The sequence below is a fragment of the Hemitrygon akajei genome, chromosome 8, assembly GCF_048418815.1.
Source record: "Hemitrygon akajei chromosome 8, sHemAka1.3, whole genome shotgun sequence".
NCBI lineage: Eukaryota > Metazoa > Chordata > Chondrichthyes > Myliobatiformes > Dasyatidae > Hemitrygon > Hemitrygon akajei.
This window is the reverse complement of record NC_133131.1, coordinates 104104659-104118323: the sequence shown is the minus strand read 5'-3', so window position 1 is coordinate 104118323 and position 13665 is coordinate 104104659. Positions and strand designations below refer to the sequence as shown.

Genomic DNA, 13665 nt, shown 5'->3' with positions numbered 1-13665 from the left:
AGGAGTGGTGTATCAGAAAGGCAGCGCCCATTATTAAGGACCCCCAGCACCCGGGGCATGCCCTTTTCTCATTGTTATCATCAGATAGGAGATACAGAAGCCTGAAGGCACACACTTAATGATTCAGGAACAGCTTCTTCCCCTCTGCCATCTGATTGCTAAATGGACATTGAACCCCTGAAAACAACCACACTTTTAAAAAATATATATTATCTGTTTTTGCACGATTTTCAATCTAGTCATATATACAAATACTGTAATTGATTTATTTTTTTTTCTCTTCTATATCATGTATTGCATTGAACTACTGCTGTTAAGTTAAGAAATTTCATGACACATGCCGGTGATAATAAACCTGATTCTGATTCTCTCTGATCATCATCCAGCCTTTCAAGAAACTTGGGCTTCTAAGATTTAACAGCATTTACTTAGCTCTGCTGTCAGTATTGCGGGTGAAAGACTGCAGCACTCATGAGTTTCTTCTGCTCATTAAGTCTAATGTCTTGTGACTAAATGACAATTCATTACAGATAGTAAGTTAAACAATAGATTGTAACTGCTTGTGTCAGCAGTTTAGCAGTAAGTGCTCAAAAGGAACACCCTCTTGGCTTCAAACCTTCTCCATTCACGATTTAAACATGGCATTCAGCAGCTTGATAATAATACCTGGTCTTCACATAATATTTCAATGGATGACTAAAAGTTAGTAGACAAACAACATTAAACTTAATGCCATTTAATGAAATTTAGTGAAATGTTATGACAATTATTTTAGTATTAAATATTATTTTATAACATGCTTAACTCTTGAATCTCTTGGGCATTATAATCTAGCTGTGTAGAACTGAAATACATGTAAATATTAACCTAGTCATACAGTGTCTATAAAAAGTATTCTCCTCCCCCCCCAGAAGCTTTCATGTTTTATTGTTTTACAACATTGAATCATAGTGATTTAATTTGTTTTTTTTGACACAGATCAACAGAAAAATATTCTTTCGAGTCAAAGTGAAAACAGATCTCTACAAAGTGATCTAACTTAATTACAAATATAAAACACAAAATAATTAATTTCTTAAGTATTCAGCCCCCCCCTTTTAAAATGACACAGCAAATCATCACAGGTACAGCTAATTCATTTTAGTAGTCACATAATTAGTTAAATGGAGATCTGTTTTTGGAGACCTGTGTGCAGTCAAGGTGTTTGAATTGACTGTAGTAAAAATACACTGGAAGGTCAAACTGCTGCTGAGACAATATCCTAGCAAAAAACTACAACATGAAGACAAAAGAACATTCCAAGCAACTCCGTGACAATATTATTGAAAAGCGCGAGTCAGGATATGGATATAAGAACATTTCCAAGTCACTGACTATCCCTTGGAGTATGATTATGTCAATCATCAAGAAATGGAAAGAATATGGCACAGCTGTAAATCTACCTAGAGCAGGCCATCCTCAAAAACTGAGTGACCGTACAAGAAGGGGACTAGTGAGTGAGGCCACCATTGGAGGACAACTCTGGAGGAGTTGCAGGCTTCAGACGTTGAGATGGGAGAGGCTGCGCATACAACTGTTGCCCAGGTGCTTCACCAGTCGCAGCTTTATAGGAGAGTGGCAAAGAGAAAACCACTGTTGAAAAAAAACTCACATGAAATCTCGGCTAGTTTGCCAGAAGGCATGTGGGACTCTGACTCTGAAGTCAGCTGTAAGAAGGTTCTAGGGTCTGATGAAACCAAAATTGAGCTATTTGGCAATCAGCCTAAACACTTTGTTTGACATAAGCCAAACACTGCACACTATCAAAAACACACCATCCCTATCTTGAAGCTTGGTGGTGGCTGTGGGAATCCTTGACTGCAACAAGCCCTGGAAGAGCCCTGGTAGAGGGTAAAATTAATGCAACAAATTACAGGTGTACAATGTCCTGTGTATGTTACTAAAAAGGGCTTCTTTGGTTTGTTACGAGTAGGAATGCTTCTTTGTCTGGTAAATGTTTCTCTCGCCGTTGTTTCGCTTTAGAATGGCTGATATGGTAATTGTATTCATTTGTTAATCAATGGGGAATGTTACTGTGTTTTGTGAGGCTGGGAACTTGGGGGAGGGGTTGCGCGGGCTTGGGGTGTGAGGAGAGTCGGGAGGAGAGACGGACGAGGAAGGTGGACGGGCGCTGGACGGCTCGTTGGACCACCGCGACGGGCGCTGGACTGCTCGTAAGACCACCGGGTGGTCCCAGGGGTGACGACGTGGCTGTCGGATGATTCGTTGATTGAGCTCCTATGATGTGCACTACACTGACTGAACTTTGATAAGTTGGCGCCTTTTGTTTTTTTTCTTTCCTTGTATATATATATATATTTTGTATTGCCTAATACTTCTTCAGTTAATTTTAGTAAATTCTATAAAGTGTATTTCATAACGGTATTTGGTGTGAAGTTGATACGGTGGGCGGCGCGAGGCATAAACTCGATTCTCACAGCACCTGCGTGTACGGGAGGTGGGTTGGTGTGTGGCTGGATCTCCTTTTCCCCTAGACATATACCAGCCTTTTGGGTAAGCGTTACACAGGGAAACCCTGGAGGAAAACCTGATGCAATCTGCAGGAGAACTGCAAATTGGGAGATTTGTTTTCCAGCAGGACAATGACCCCAAGCATAAAGCCAAAGCTACATAGGAATGGCTTAAAAACAACAAAGTTAGTGTCCTGGAGTGGCCATGTCAGAGTCCAGACCTCAATCCAATTGAGAATTTGTGGCTGGACTTGAAAAGGGCTGTTCCTCATGATCCCCATGCAATCTGACAGAGCTTGAGCAGTTCTGTAAAGAAGAATGGGGAAAAATTGCAGTGTCCAGATGTGCAAAGCTGAGAAAGACCTACCCACAGACATGAAGTTATAATTGACTATTTCCCTCCACTATTTGTTTGATGAGCTGAATTGCCTTTCCCATCTACAAACCCCATTTCCAGAAAAGTTGGGATATTTTCCAAAATGCAATAAAAACAAAAATCTGTGATATGTTAATTCACGTGAACCTTTATTTAACTGACAAAAGTACAAAGAAAAGATTTTCCAAAGTTTTACTGACCAACTTAATTGTATTTTGTAAATATACACAAATTTAGAATTCGATGGCTGCAACACACTCAACAAAAGTTGGGACAGAGGCATATTTACCATTGTGTTACATCACCTTTCCTTTTAATAAAACTTTTTAATCAGTTTGGAACTGAGGATACTAATTATAGTAGATTTGCAATTGGAAATTTTGTCCATTCTTGCTTGATATAAGACTTCAGCTGCTCAACAGTCCGTGGTCTCCGTTGTCTGATTCTCCTCTTCATGATGCGCCATACATTTTCAATAGGAGATAGGTCTGGACTGGCAGCAGGCCAGTCAAGCACACGCACTCTGTGTCTACAAAGCCACGTTGTTGTAGCCCGTGCAGAATGTGGTCTGGCATTGTCCTGCTGAAATAAGCATGGATGTCCCGGGAAGAGACGTCGCCTTGATGGCAACATATGTCTCTCTAAAATCCTAATATACGTCTCAGAGTCAATGGTACCTTCACATACATGCAACTCACCCATGCTGTGGGCACTGATGCACCCCCATACCATCACAGATGCTGGCTTTTGCACCTTTCGCTGATAACAATCAGGATGGTCATTTTCATCTTTGGCACGGAGAACTTGACGCCCGTTTTTTCCGAAAACTAGCTGAAATGTGGACTCATCTGATCACAGCACATGGTTCCACAGTCTTTCGGTCCATCTGAGATGAGTTTGGGCCCAAAGAACTCGCCCGCGTTTCTGCAGAGTTGACGTATGGCTTCCTCATTGCATAATAGTTTGAAGTTGCATTTCTGGATGCAGTGACGGACTGTGTTAAATGACAATGGTTTTCCAAAGTACTCCCAAGCCCAGGTGGCTATAATTGTCACAGTAGCATGACAGTTTCTTAGGCAGTGCCGCCTGAGGGCTCGAAGATCACGTGCATTCAACAGTGGTTTCCAACCTTGCCCTTTACGCACTGAGATGTCTCTGAATTCTCTGAATCTTTTCACAATATTATGTACTGTAGATGTTGAATGACCTAAATTCTCTGCAATCTTGCATTGGGAAATGTTCCTTTTGAACTGACTAACAATTCTCTCACGAATTTTGGCAGAAAGGGGTGAGCCACGACCCATCCTTGCTTGCAAAGACTGAGCCTTTGATGAATGCTACTTTTATACCCAGTCATAATACCTCACCTGCTACCAATTAGCCTGCTTAATGTGGAGTCTTCCAAACCGGTGTTATTTGAATATTCTGTGTACTTTTCAATCTATTTTAACTCTGTCCCAACTTTTGTTGAGTGTGTTGCAGCCATCAAGTTCTAAATTTGTGTATATTTACAAAATACAATTAAGTTGGTCAGTAAAACTTTGGAAAATCTTTTCTTTGTACTTTTGTCAGTTAAATAAAGGTTCACGTGAATTAACATATCACAGATTTTTGTTTTTATTGCATTTTGGAAAATATCCCAACTTTTCTGAAAATGGGGTTAGTACATTTATACTGTCATCTTGTAACCTTCCTGATGATAAATAAGGTTAGGCTAGAGACAATAAGACCATAAGACATAGGAGCAAAAATAGGCCATTCTGCTCGCTGAGTCTACACCGCCATTTGATCATGGCTGATTTATTTTCCCTCTCAACCCCATTCGTCTGCATTCTCCCTGTGACCTATGATGTTCTCTGCTTTAAATATACCCAATGACTTTATCTCCACAGTCGTCTGTGATAGTAAGTTCCACAGTTTCAACATTGTCTGGGTTAAGAAATTCTTCCTCATTTATGTTCTAAAGGGATGTCCGGATCTGAGGCTGTGCCCTCTGGTCATAGACTCCCCCACTATTGGAAAAGCGCTCTCCCTGCCCATTAAGGAGCACCAAGCTTCTTGGAGTAAATGTCACAGTCCCTCAACTCCGCCTCTTCAGTCACTAAATTGCAGCAGCACCTCCACTTCCTGAGGAAACTGAGGTGCGCGAGGTTCCCAGCCCCGTATTAACTACATTCTAGTGGAGCAGCATCAAGAATGTCCTGACCATCTGTTTCACACTCTGGCATGGGATTTGCAAGGCAACTGACTGCAAGACCCTGCAATGGATTGTAAGGGTTGCCGAGAGAGTCATTGGGGTCTCTTTCCTCATCCTACCCCATCCAGGACATTTACCAGAAGTGCTGCATTTGCATTGTCAAGGACCCCTCCAATCCGTCCTACAAATGTCTTTGACCTCCTTCTGTCGGGCCATATATAAACAAAGACTGTTATACTGTGCAACAGCTTCTTTCTTCTGGCTGTGAGCCTTCTGAACACTGTGCTGCCACCCAGCACACATTATTTTACGATGACATCAGTAGCATCATACTGTTGTATATTTAACTAGATGCCGTATGTGCACTTCGTAATCAACATGTATACATACAGAAGTTTATTGTCTGTTAATATGAATGTGTTAATAAATTTTGTATGATATCTGTAATGTGTTTTGCAACTTGGTCCCAGAGGAACATTCTTTCATTTAGCTGTGTACAGGTGCACGGCTGAATGACAATAGAACTCTATCTAGGCCTTTCAATATTTGGTAGATTTCAGTGAAATCTACAGCCCCTCTCCCCACCATTCTTCTAAACTCCAGTGTTTACAAGCCAATAATTATCACATTTTCTTCTTATGTTGACCCTTCCATTCTCAAGATCATGCTTATTGTGATGAGCAAACCAAGCTGAGATGGGGTCTAGAGTTGACCCCCCGTGAACAGGGGGGAGAGGGAGGGGGAGGGGGAGGGAAGAAGAAGTGGGGAGGCATCCTGTGCAGATGAGAGAGAGAGAGAGAGAGAGAGAGAGAGAGAGAGAGAGAGAGAGAGAGAGATGATTTAATATTATGGCTTTGGCTGATTGTTTACCTTTGCTCCAAGGACACTTTCTTTGCCTGCTTGTGAGGATTCTTGCTGAGACAGCAAGGTGGGCCCAGGTGATGGACGGCCAGTACCCTGCAAGGGGAGAGAAAAAGCAGGTCTGCGAAGACACAAGCAGACACACCACAGGACACTGAAAGAGCGTTGTGCACCCACGTGAAGGTGGGGGTTTGAAGGATCGATTCGGGGGAAATTGATCAGAGGCTCACAGTGTATGAAGGTGCGACCAGTGGGGGCTTGTTTGTGTGTCCACCCTTTCCTGGGTGACAGGCTTACCACTGAAGAACAGTCATGCCTGGTATGGTCACAGTCAGTGACTGCAACAGGAAGACAATGGGAAGATCGACGGCAACGGCATCACCTCTCGCTCTCTCTCTCTCCAACGTTACACCAGAACTACCTCGACCTAAACTAAACTGAACTGAGCTCTTCACCATCGTAATACCATCCATTTACCCCTAGACTTTGAAAGAGCTTGGTTTTGATTTCTATTTCCACACTTCTGTATATATCATTACTAACCTGTTTTATATATAGTTGCATTTTATAGCACTGTATTACTTAGTTTACTATTAAACACTATTAGTTACAATAATACCAGACTCCATTGTGTATTCCATTTCTGCTGGTTCGGTAACCCAGTCACGGGGTACATGACATTATGAACTTCTCTCGACCCTCCCCAATGCCAGCACATCCTATCTTAGATAAAGGGCCAAAAACGTTTGACCAATGCCTTAAAAATCCTCAGCCTTACAATTTTGTTTTTATATTCTAGTTCTCTGAAAATGATTACAAAACATTTTGTTTGCCTTCCTTTACTATCAATTCAACCAGCAAGTTAACCTTTAGGGAATCCTGCATGAGGGCTCCCAAGACCCTTTGTACCTCTGATTTCTGAATTTTTCTCCCCATTTACAAAAATAGACAACACTTTTATTCCTTCTACCAAGGAGCACGACTATATACTTCCCTAAATTGCCCATTCTCCTAACTTTCCCACTTCTTCTGCAGGCTCCCTGCTTCCTCAACACTACCTGGCTCCCCACCTATCTTTGTCTCATTTACAAACTTGGCCATCAATTCTGTCATCCGCATCATTAACATATAATGTGAAAAACACTGATCACCAACAACCAACCAGAGGAGCCCCCATTTATTCCCACTCTTTGACTACCGTAAGTCAGCCAACATTCTATCCATTCTAGTATCTTTTCAGTAATATCACAGGCTCTTATCTTACTTAGAAGCCTCATGAGTGGCACCTTGTCAAAGGCCCTCTGAAGATCCAATGAAACAACCAGCAATAAATAGTATCAACAAGAGTAAAATAAAGATAAATAATTGTACCAGTCAATATTTTATGTGTCAGAATGCTTAGAATTTATCTTCAGAAGAAGCATTGAGTTATTTTATCATGATGATTTCCAGCAGCAATTTTTTTGTTTAAGATCATATCATAAAATGTATTTGAGTGCACTGTTATTAAAATAGATATATAAACAAACCTCGCCTCAGGTATTAAAAATCAGCCTTACAATGTCCTTTGCTTAACAGACAGAGGGTGGGCTGTAAACAAAAGCATCTTTGAGGACAATTACATGGTAGATGCTCAATAATGGCTTTGAATCAAAGTAAGACAACCTTAGGACAAAAACCACACAGGAGCAAAAGATCCCTGAACTGCCTTCTTAAAACTCATGTAATAATCATGGTGCATTTCTTATTACTGAAATAATGAGTCCTTCCCAGTTATTAAAATTTTAATGTTAGTCTCTTTACAGCAAAAATTTGTTTCTCAAATAGATAAGATGCAATTAGTCAGTGCTCTTGATTTGTATTTCTGTGGGTGTACAATTTCTGCTACAATATTTGGAAAAAGGTCACCTCTAAAGGATTGCTTAAATGAAAAAAGCCAGAAATGATTGGAACATAAGGTGGCATGCCTACAAAAAAAGTGGTTGTCCTATCAGATCAAAGGCATTTCATCAGAGCTCAAGACTGTCAAGAGTTCTGATGAAAGATCATTAGCCTAAAATCATTACATTTTTTTCTCTGATATGTGACTTATTAAAAATTTACAACATATGTTGCTTTTATTCCTATTTTCTATTTGTAACAGGAATAGGGAAATAGTTTAATGGCAATTCATTGATTAAAGTGGCTAGAATCTTCAGAATAATAGTTGACAACTGTTAAGGGAGGTGAAAATTATACAGTTGTCTTTACTAGACTCAGAAGATGGTCATTTCACATTGCTTGTGCATGAGATTAATGGGGAACATCAAGCAAGCTAAAATGGTTCTTTATAAGATGACCAGAATTTGGGCAATGAGTTTTAATTGGGCTGAAGTCACAGTCAAAGAACAAAGATATAAACTCAAAAGAGATTCTGCAAATGTTGGAAATCCAGAGTAACACACAAAATGCTGGAGGTATTCAGCGGGTCAGGTTTTCATGAAGAGGAATAAACAATCAACATTTCTGGCCGAGACCTTCATTGGGACTGGAAAGGAAGGGGGAAGAAGCCTTTTTGAAGAGAATGAAGGAAGAATTTTTTTTTTAATCCAGAGGTAGTGAATCTGTGGAATGCTTTGCCACAGACTGCAGAGGAGGCCAAGTCTGTGGAGATATTTAAACTGGAGGTTGATAGTTTACTCATTGGTCAGGGCATCAAAGGATATGGGGAGAAGGCAGGGGTACAAGATTGAGTGGAATCCAGGATCAGCCATGATGGAATGGTGGAGCAGACTTAATGGGTCGAATGGCCTAATTCTGCTTCTATGTCTTATGGTCTAATGTGAAAGCCAGAATAAGGAGTGGGGAGGGGAAAGAATACATGCTGGCAGAGATGGGTGAACCAGGTGAGGGGGAAGGAGGGTGTATGAAGTGAAAAGGTGGGAAGTGATCGGTGGAAAAGGTAAAGGGGCTAAAGAAGAAGCTATCTGATGAGAAAGGAGAGTGATCATGGGAGAAAGGGAAGGAGGAAGGAGACCAGACAGAGCTGATGGGCAGGTGAGAAGAGAAGGGGCAAGAAGGTAGCTAGAATGGGGAATCGAAAAGAAGAGAATGGGAAGAGGCACAAATTACAAGTTAGAAAAATAGACGTTCATGCCATCAGGTTGGAGGCTACCCAGATATGAGGTGTTACTTCTCCAACCTGGAAGTGGCCTTATTGTGGCAGTAGACAATGGACTGATTTGATGGAATCAGAATGGGAAGTGGAATTAAAATGGATGGCCACCAAGAAATCTCACCCATTGTGGTGAACAGAGTGAAGGTGTTCGATAATGCAGTCTATTGTATGGCCTCCTCTACTACCACTACCAGTAACCCTGAAACAGAGACACAACTGGATACAAAGAATAGGTTAAATGGCAGTGATGACTGGATATATTGGGGAGTGAAGAGCCAGACTGGTTTACAAATTGCAAGGCAAGCTGCTTTGTGTCATGAACTTAAGTATGTAACAGAAGTAAAACTAGAGAGGGCCAGAGAACTGGTTGGAGTAATACACACATCAGGAGATGGGGGAAATATGCCACACTGCACAGCCACTTGCACCTGATACGGTTATTAAAGCACATGCAATGTTGAACCCAGAACAAAGATAAAATGCATCTGCTCTCCTCTGCAACAAATTCCTCTACCATTGTGCCATGATGCTGGCAGGTGCTGTTCTCCTTCTGGCATGGAAAATGAAGCTCTGCAAACCCTTCAACTCACTGGGACATACAGTGTGATGCAACCAAATCATAGAGTGAGACCTGGCAAGGACTTGGTGTGTTCTCGTCCATTTTCTGTGCTGCAGCCAATTTCAGAATCTGCTTTTAAATAGCAGAATCTAAACTGAATCAAAACGCCAGGCTTATTTTTACCTATTTGGACCTCTAAAGCATCCCATACCAAGAGGTAGTTCATAAAATAGCATTAAATCTCACAAATGCAATGTAGAATATTTTCCTACCACTGATAGGACCTCCACTATGCCCCAAACCATTTACACTGCATTGGGAGTTAAAATTCACCCGGTATCCTTGACCAAAGTTCAAAGTACAATTATTATCAAAGTATGCATACCATATACAACCTTGAGATTCATCTTGCAGGCAGCCACAAAACAAAGAAACAATAGAATTCATGTAAAATACCCACACCTCAAAGGCAGTCATACATCCAGAAAAAGAAAACAAATCATGCAAACAGTAAAGAAAAGCAAACAGACAATCCACAGAACATGACGTACTGTCACTGCCTCCTCTTTCCTCCATGTAGCCAGGAGTACTCGGTGCCACAGGCGTATAACAGCACAAGATAGGAGCAGCAAAAAAATGAAGTGACTAGCTGGAGGAAAGGCAACCAGCAAAAATACAAGATCAGGCTGAAGCAGATTTTAGGAGAAATTCTGAAACAAAATAAACAACAGAAATGAAAGAGAAAAAAATACCAACTAAGCACACACATCTCTCTGGGAAATTTTAATTGGTGTACAGCTAATTAGACTATCGGTATACTTTGGACTGAAACGTCAAATTACTGCCCTGTTCATTTCAACCAGCTGCACAATATCATCAGAGACTTTGATTTAAATGCAAACTCTTCTAAGTGCTTCTTAATTAACTCCTTAATGGAAGAAGTCACTTTATCTTATATAGGACATATTTTAATTAACCTGATGAAAAGTGAGAAGTAAAATTGTGAAAATTCACAGGGTGATGTGAATTTTTACTTAATTTGAAATTATTTTACCTTGAGTAAACTGGAAATTTAACATTGATACAGCAGATCTGAACTCCGTAAATGCAATATGAGGGGTGATTGATATGTTCATGGCCTAAGGTAGAAGGAGTCAATTTTAGAAAATCTAGCACATTTATTTTTCAACATAGTGCCCTCCTACATTTACACACTTAGTCCAGCGGTCGTGGAGCATACCAATCTTGGACCTCTAGAAAATGTCCACAGATGGGTGATTGATGTTCATGGCCTAAGGTAGAAGGAGATGAGTTATACAGCTCTTGTTACATGCATATGCAGGTCAACTCTGAGTGATTATGCAGAAAGTTTGAAGTTAATAAATCATCTCCTTCTACCATAGGCCACAAACTTATCAATCACCCCAATGAGTTATTAACTTCTTCCTATAGATGTTGCCTGGCCTGATGCGTTCCACCAGCATTGTGTGTGTTGCTTGAATTTCCAGCCTCTGAACATCCTCTACATAGCACCATCCAGAGACAGAGAAGCAGTTTCAGCGACAGGTTACTATCGATGCAATGCTCCTCAGACAGGATGAAGAGGTCAATACTCCCCAATGCCATTAGGCTTTACAATTCAACCGCCAGGACTTAATAGTGATTTAGATGCATATCATATTTTTTTTACTGAGTTAAGTATTGTATGTAATTAGTTTTGCTACAACAAGTGTATGGGACATTGGAAAAAAAGTTGAATTTCCCCAGGGGGATGAATAAAGTATCTATCTATGTAATGAGAGCTGTATAACTCATCTCCTTCTATCTTAGGCCATGAACGTATCAATCACCCCTGCTGTGGACACTTCCTGGAGGTCCTAGATCGGTATGCTCCACGACTGCTGGACTAAGTGTGTAAATGTAGGAGGGGACTATTTTGAAAAATAAATGTGCTAGGCTGTATAACTAATCTCCTACTTTAGGCCACGAACTTATCAATCACCCCTCGTAAAATATAGCAATATTTGAGTCACAAGAAGTTGTTGAGTTAGCCTAGCATTGTTGTTCATTTCACATTTACCATGGTAGCTCACATCATGTATCTTTTAAGGGTTGTTAAAATCCTTGGACACAGATTTATTTCCCTCTAAAATGGTTAAGGAATGAAGTTACAAGATTGTTTAGTAAAATCAGATTTGCACAATGAACATAGGAATCTTTATTCCATCTTGTACAAAAGTTGACTGCCTGAAATATCAGTTTCAGGTAGCTGGGCAAATCAGAATTAGATGGTAGAGAAGATTTCCTGCTCCTGGGAGATTTCCAAACACTGTTCTATCTAATCATGTAAAGAAACTGAGAACACAGATTAAAGTTTAGATTGACACAAAACTATTTCATTTTCACATATCCATGGGTTGCAGCTTCAAGTGTGGGATGCATCTGTGAAGGTTTTTGGGAACTTTGAAGTTGCGTTCTTACTATTTAAAAGTGAGGTACTAATAGTCTCCAACCGGTACTGACAACTCTTCCAAAGCCTTTGGAAGTCCACTGGAAATGAAGATAGGTGAGAACAAAGTGGGTGCCCCAATTTACAGCTATATTTCTGTACAGTTGTATGGATGAGGTTGGAGAAGTCATTTGTACTCAGAGATACAGGGATGCATCTACAGTAGGTCTGAGATGTAGCATCACATGTCAAAGTTTATGATCATATGTACTAGTATGTGTATGTACGGGTGCGATGAAAAATTTACAGCAGCATCAAGGCCCACAGCAGCAGATAACTATCATTCACAAGAAAAACATTAACACACTTTTAATAAGCGAGAACACAATCAGAACAAAAGAATCAATGTAACAAAGTGGTGCAGAAACTCAGCAAATCCTATTGTAATGCAAATGGTCGAAGAGGACATCGTGTTGTTATACTGATTATGATTGTACAAGTTGGTTCAAGAGCTGAATGCTTTAAGGGAAGCAACTGTTCTTGAACATGATAGTGTGGAACTTCAGGCTTCTGTACCTCCTGCATGATGGTAGCGATGAGATGGCCTGGCCTGGATAGTGGGAATCTTTGAAGATTGATACTGCCTTCTTGAGGCAGCACCTCATGTAGATACTACCGAGGTTGTATAGAGCTGAGTCCACACTTTCTGCAGCATTTTACATTCTTGTTCCATATCAGATCATGAAGCAACCAGAGCCTGATAAACCAGAAAAAGGATTTAATTTTCAGTGCAGCACAGGTAATAGCCAAACAACTTATGAATACTACAGTGGAAGCTGGCATACCAGCTCTGATTGCTGCTCTCATGTCTCTGGAAATGAATCTTCATGTAGACATTGAAGGAGTCACAGATCTCCTGGAATCCTTCCTTCAACAGTGTTAGGAGGCAAGAACACAGAGTGCCAATAGAATTTATCAGGTCAGGCAGCAGTTTGAGGAGAAAAAACAGAGTTTTCATCAGAAGGTTCATTAACTCTGTTTCTCTCTCCCCAGATGATGCCTGACTTGCTGCTTTTATTTCAGATTTCTAACATCTACTTTTGTTATTCTTAAATTTGTTTTTTTTCTCTCTGGTGAGGTTATATCTTGGGGGAGCAGCAATGATACCAGGTTTTAATTGTCTCAGTGCTTTTACTGGAATAGCTCAGGGCCCTGGTGCTAAGCCATGTCTGTAATCAAAAGCCAAGGATCCTTATCGTTCAAACATCATGCTTTAGACCAGACTTGAGGAGCGGAAGCAACAAGCACAGAAAAATGCCTCAGAGAGAAAGAGTGTTTCTGTTCTCTAATTAAAGAGCTTTCCCCATCATAGCTACGTGCATTTAGTCATAGAATACTTGAACATTCAGAGAATGAAAACCCATGTCCTTTCAGTATAGGTTGGGGTTTGATGTAGAGTTCCACAAGGAATACACGAGCTTTCTAATATCTCCTGCATTGGAGAAGATCCATTAAATTTGGAAAAACGTGCATCTGGGCTACCTGTATCTCATTAC

The 13665-nt window shown here is 40.5% G+C and overlaps 1 protein-coding gene across 8 annotated transcripts in view; it reads right to left on the bottom strand.

Annotated features, from left to right (window-relative positions):
• The window catches only part of vwc2 (von Willebrand factor C domain containing 2), a 158016-nt gene that overhangs the window by 26499 nt on the left and 117852 nt on the right, over nucleotides 1–13665 (bottom strand). The window contains exon 4 of one of the 8 annotated variants that reach the window (XM_073054320.1): nucleotides 12555–12866. The exons of the other annotated variants lie outside the window; for them this stretch is intronic. Within the exon in view, the coding sequence (XP_072910421.1) occupies nucleotides 12844–12866 (23 nt within the window). The 3' untranslated portion in view covers nucleotides 12555–12843. Of the gene's footprint in view, nucleotides 1–12554; nucleotides 12867–13665 lie in introns of those variants that run through there. 8 annotated transcript variants of the gene reach the window in all.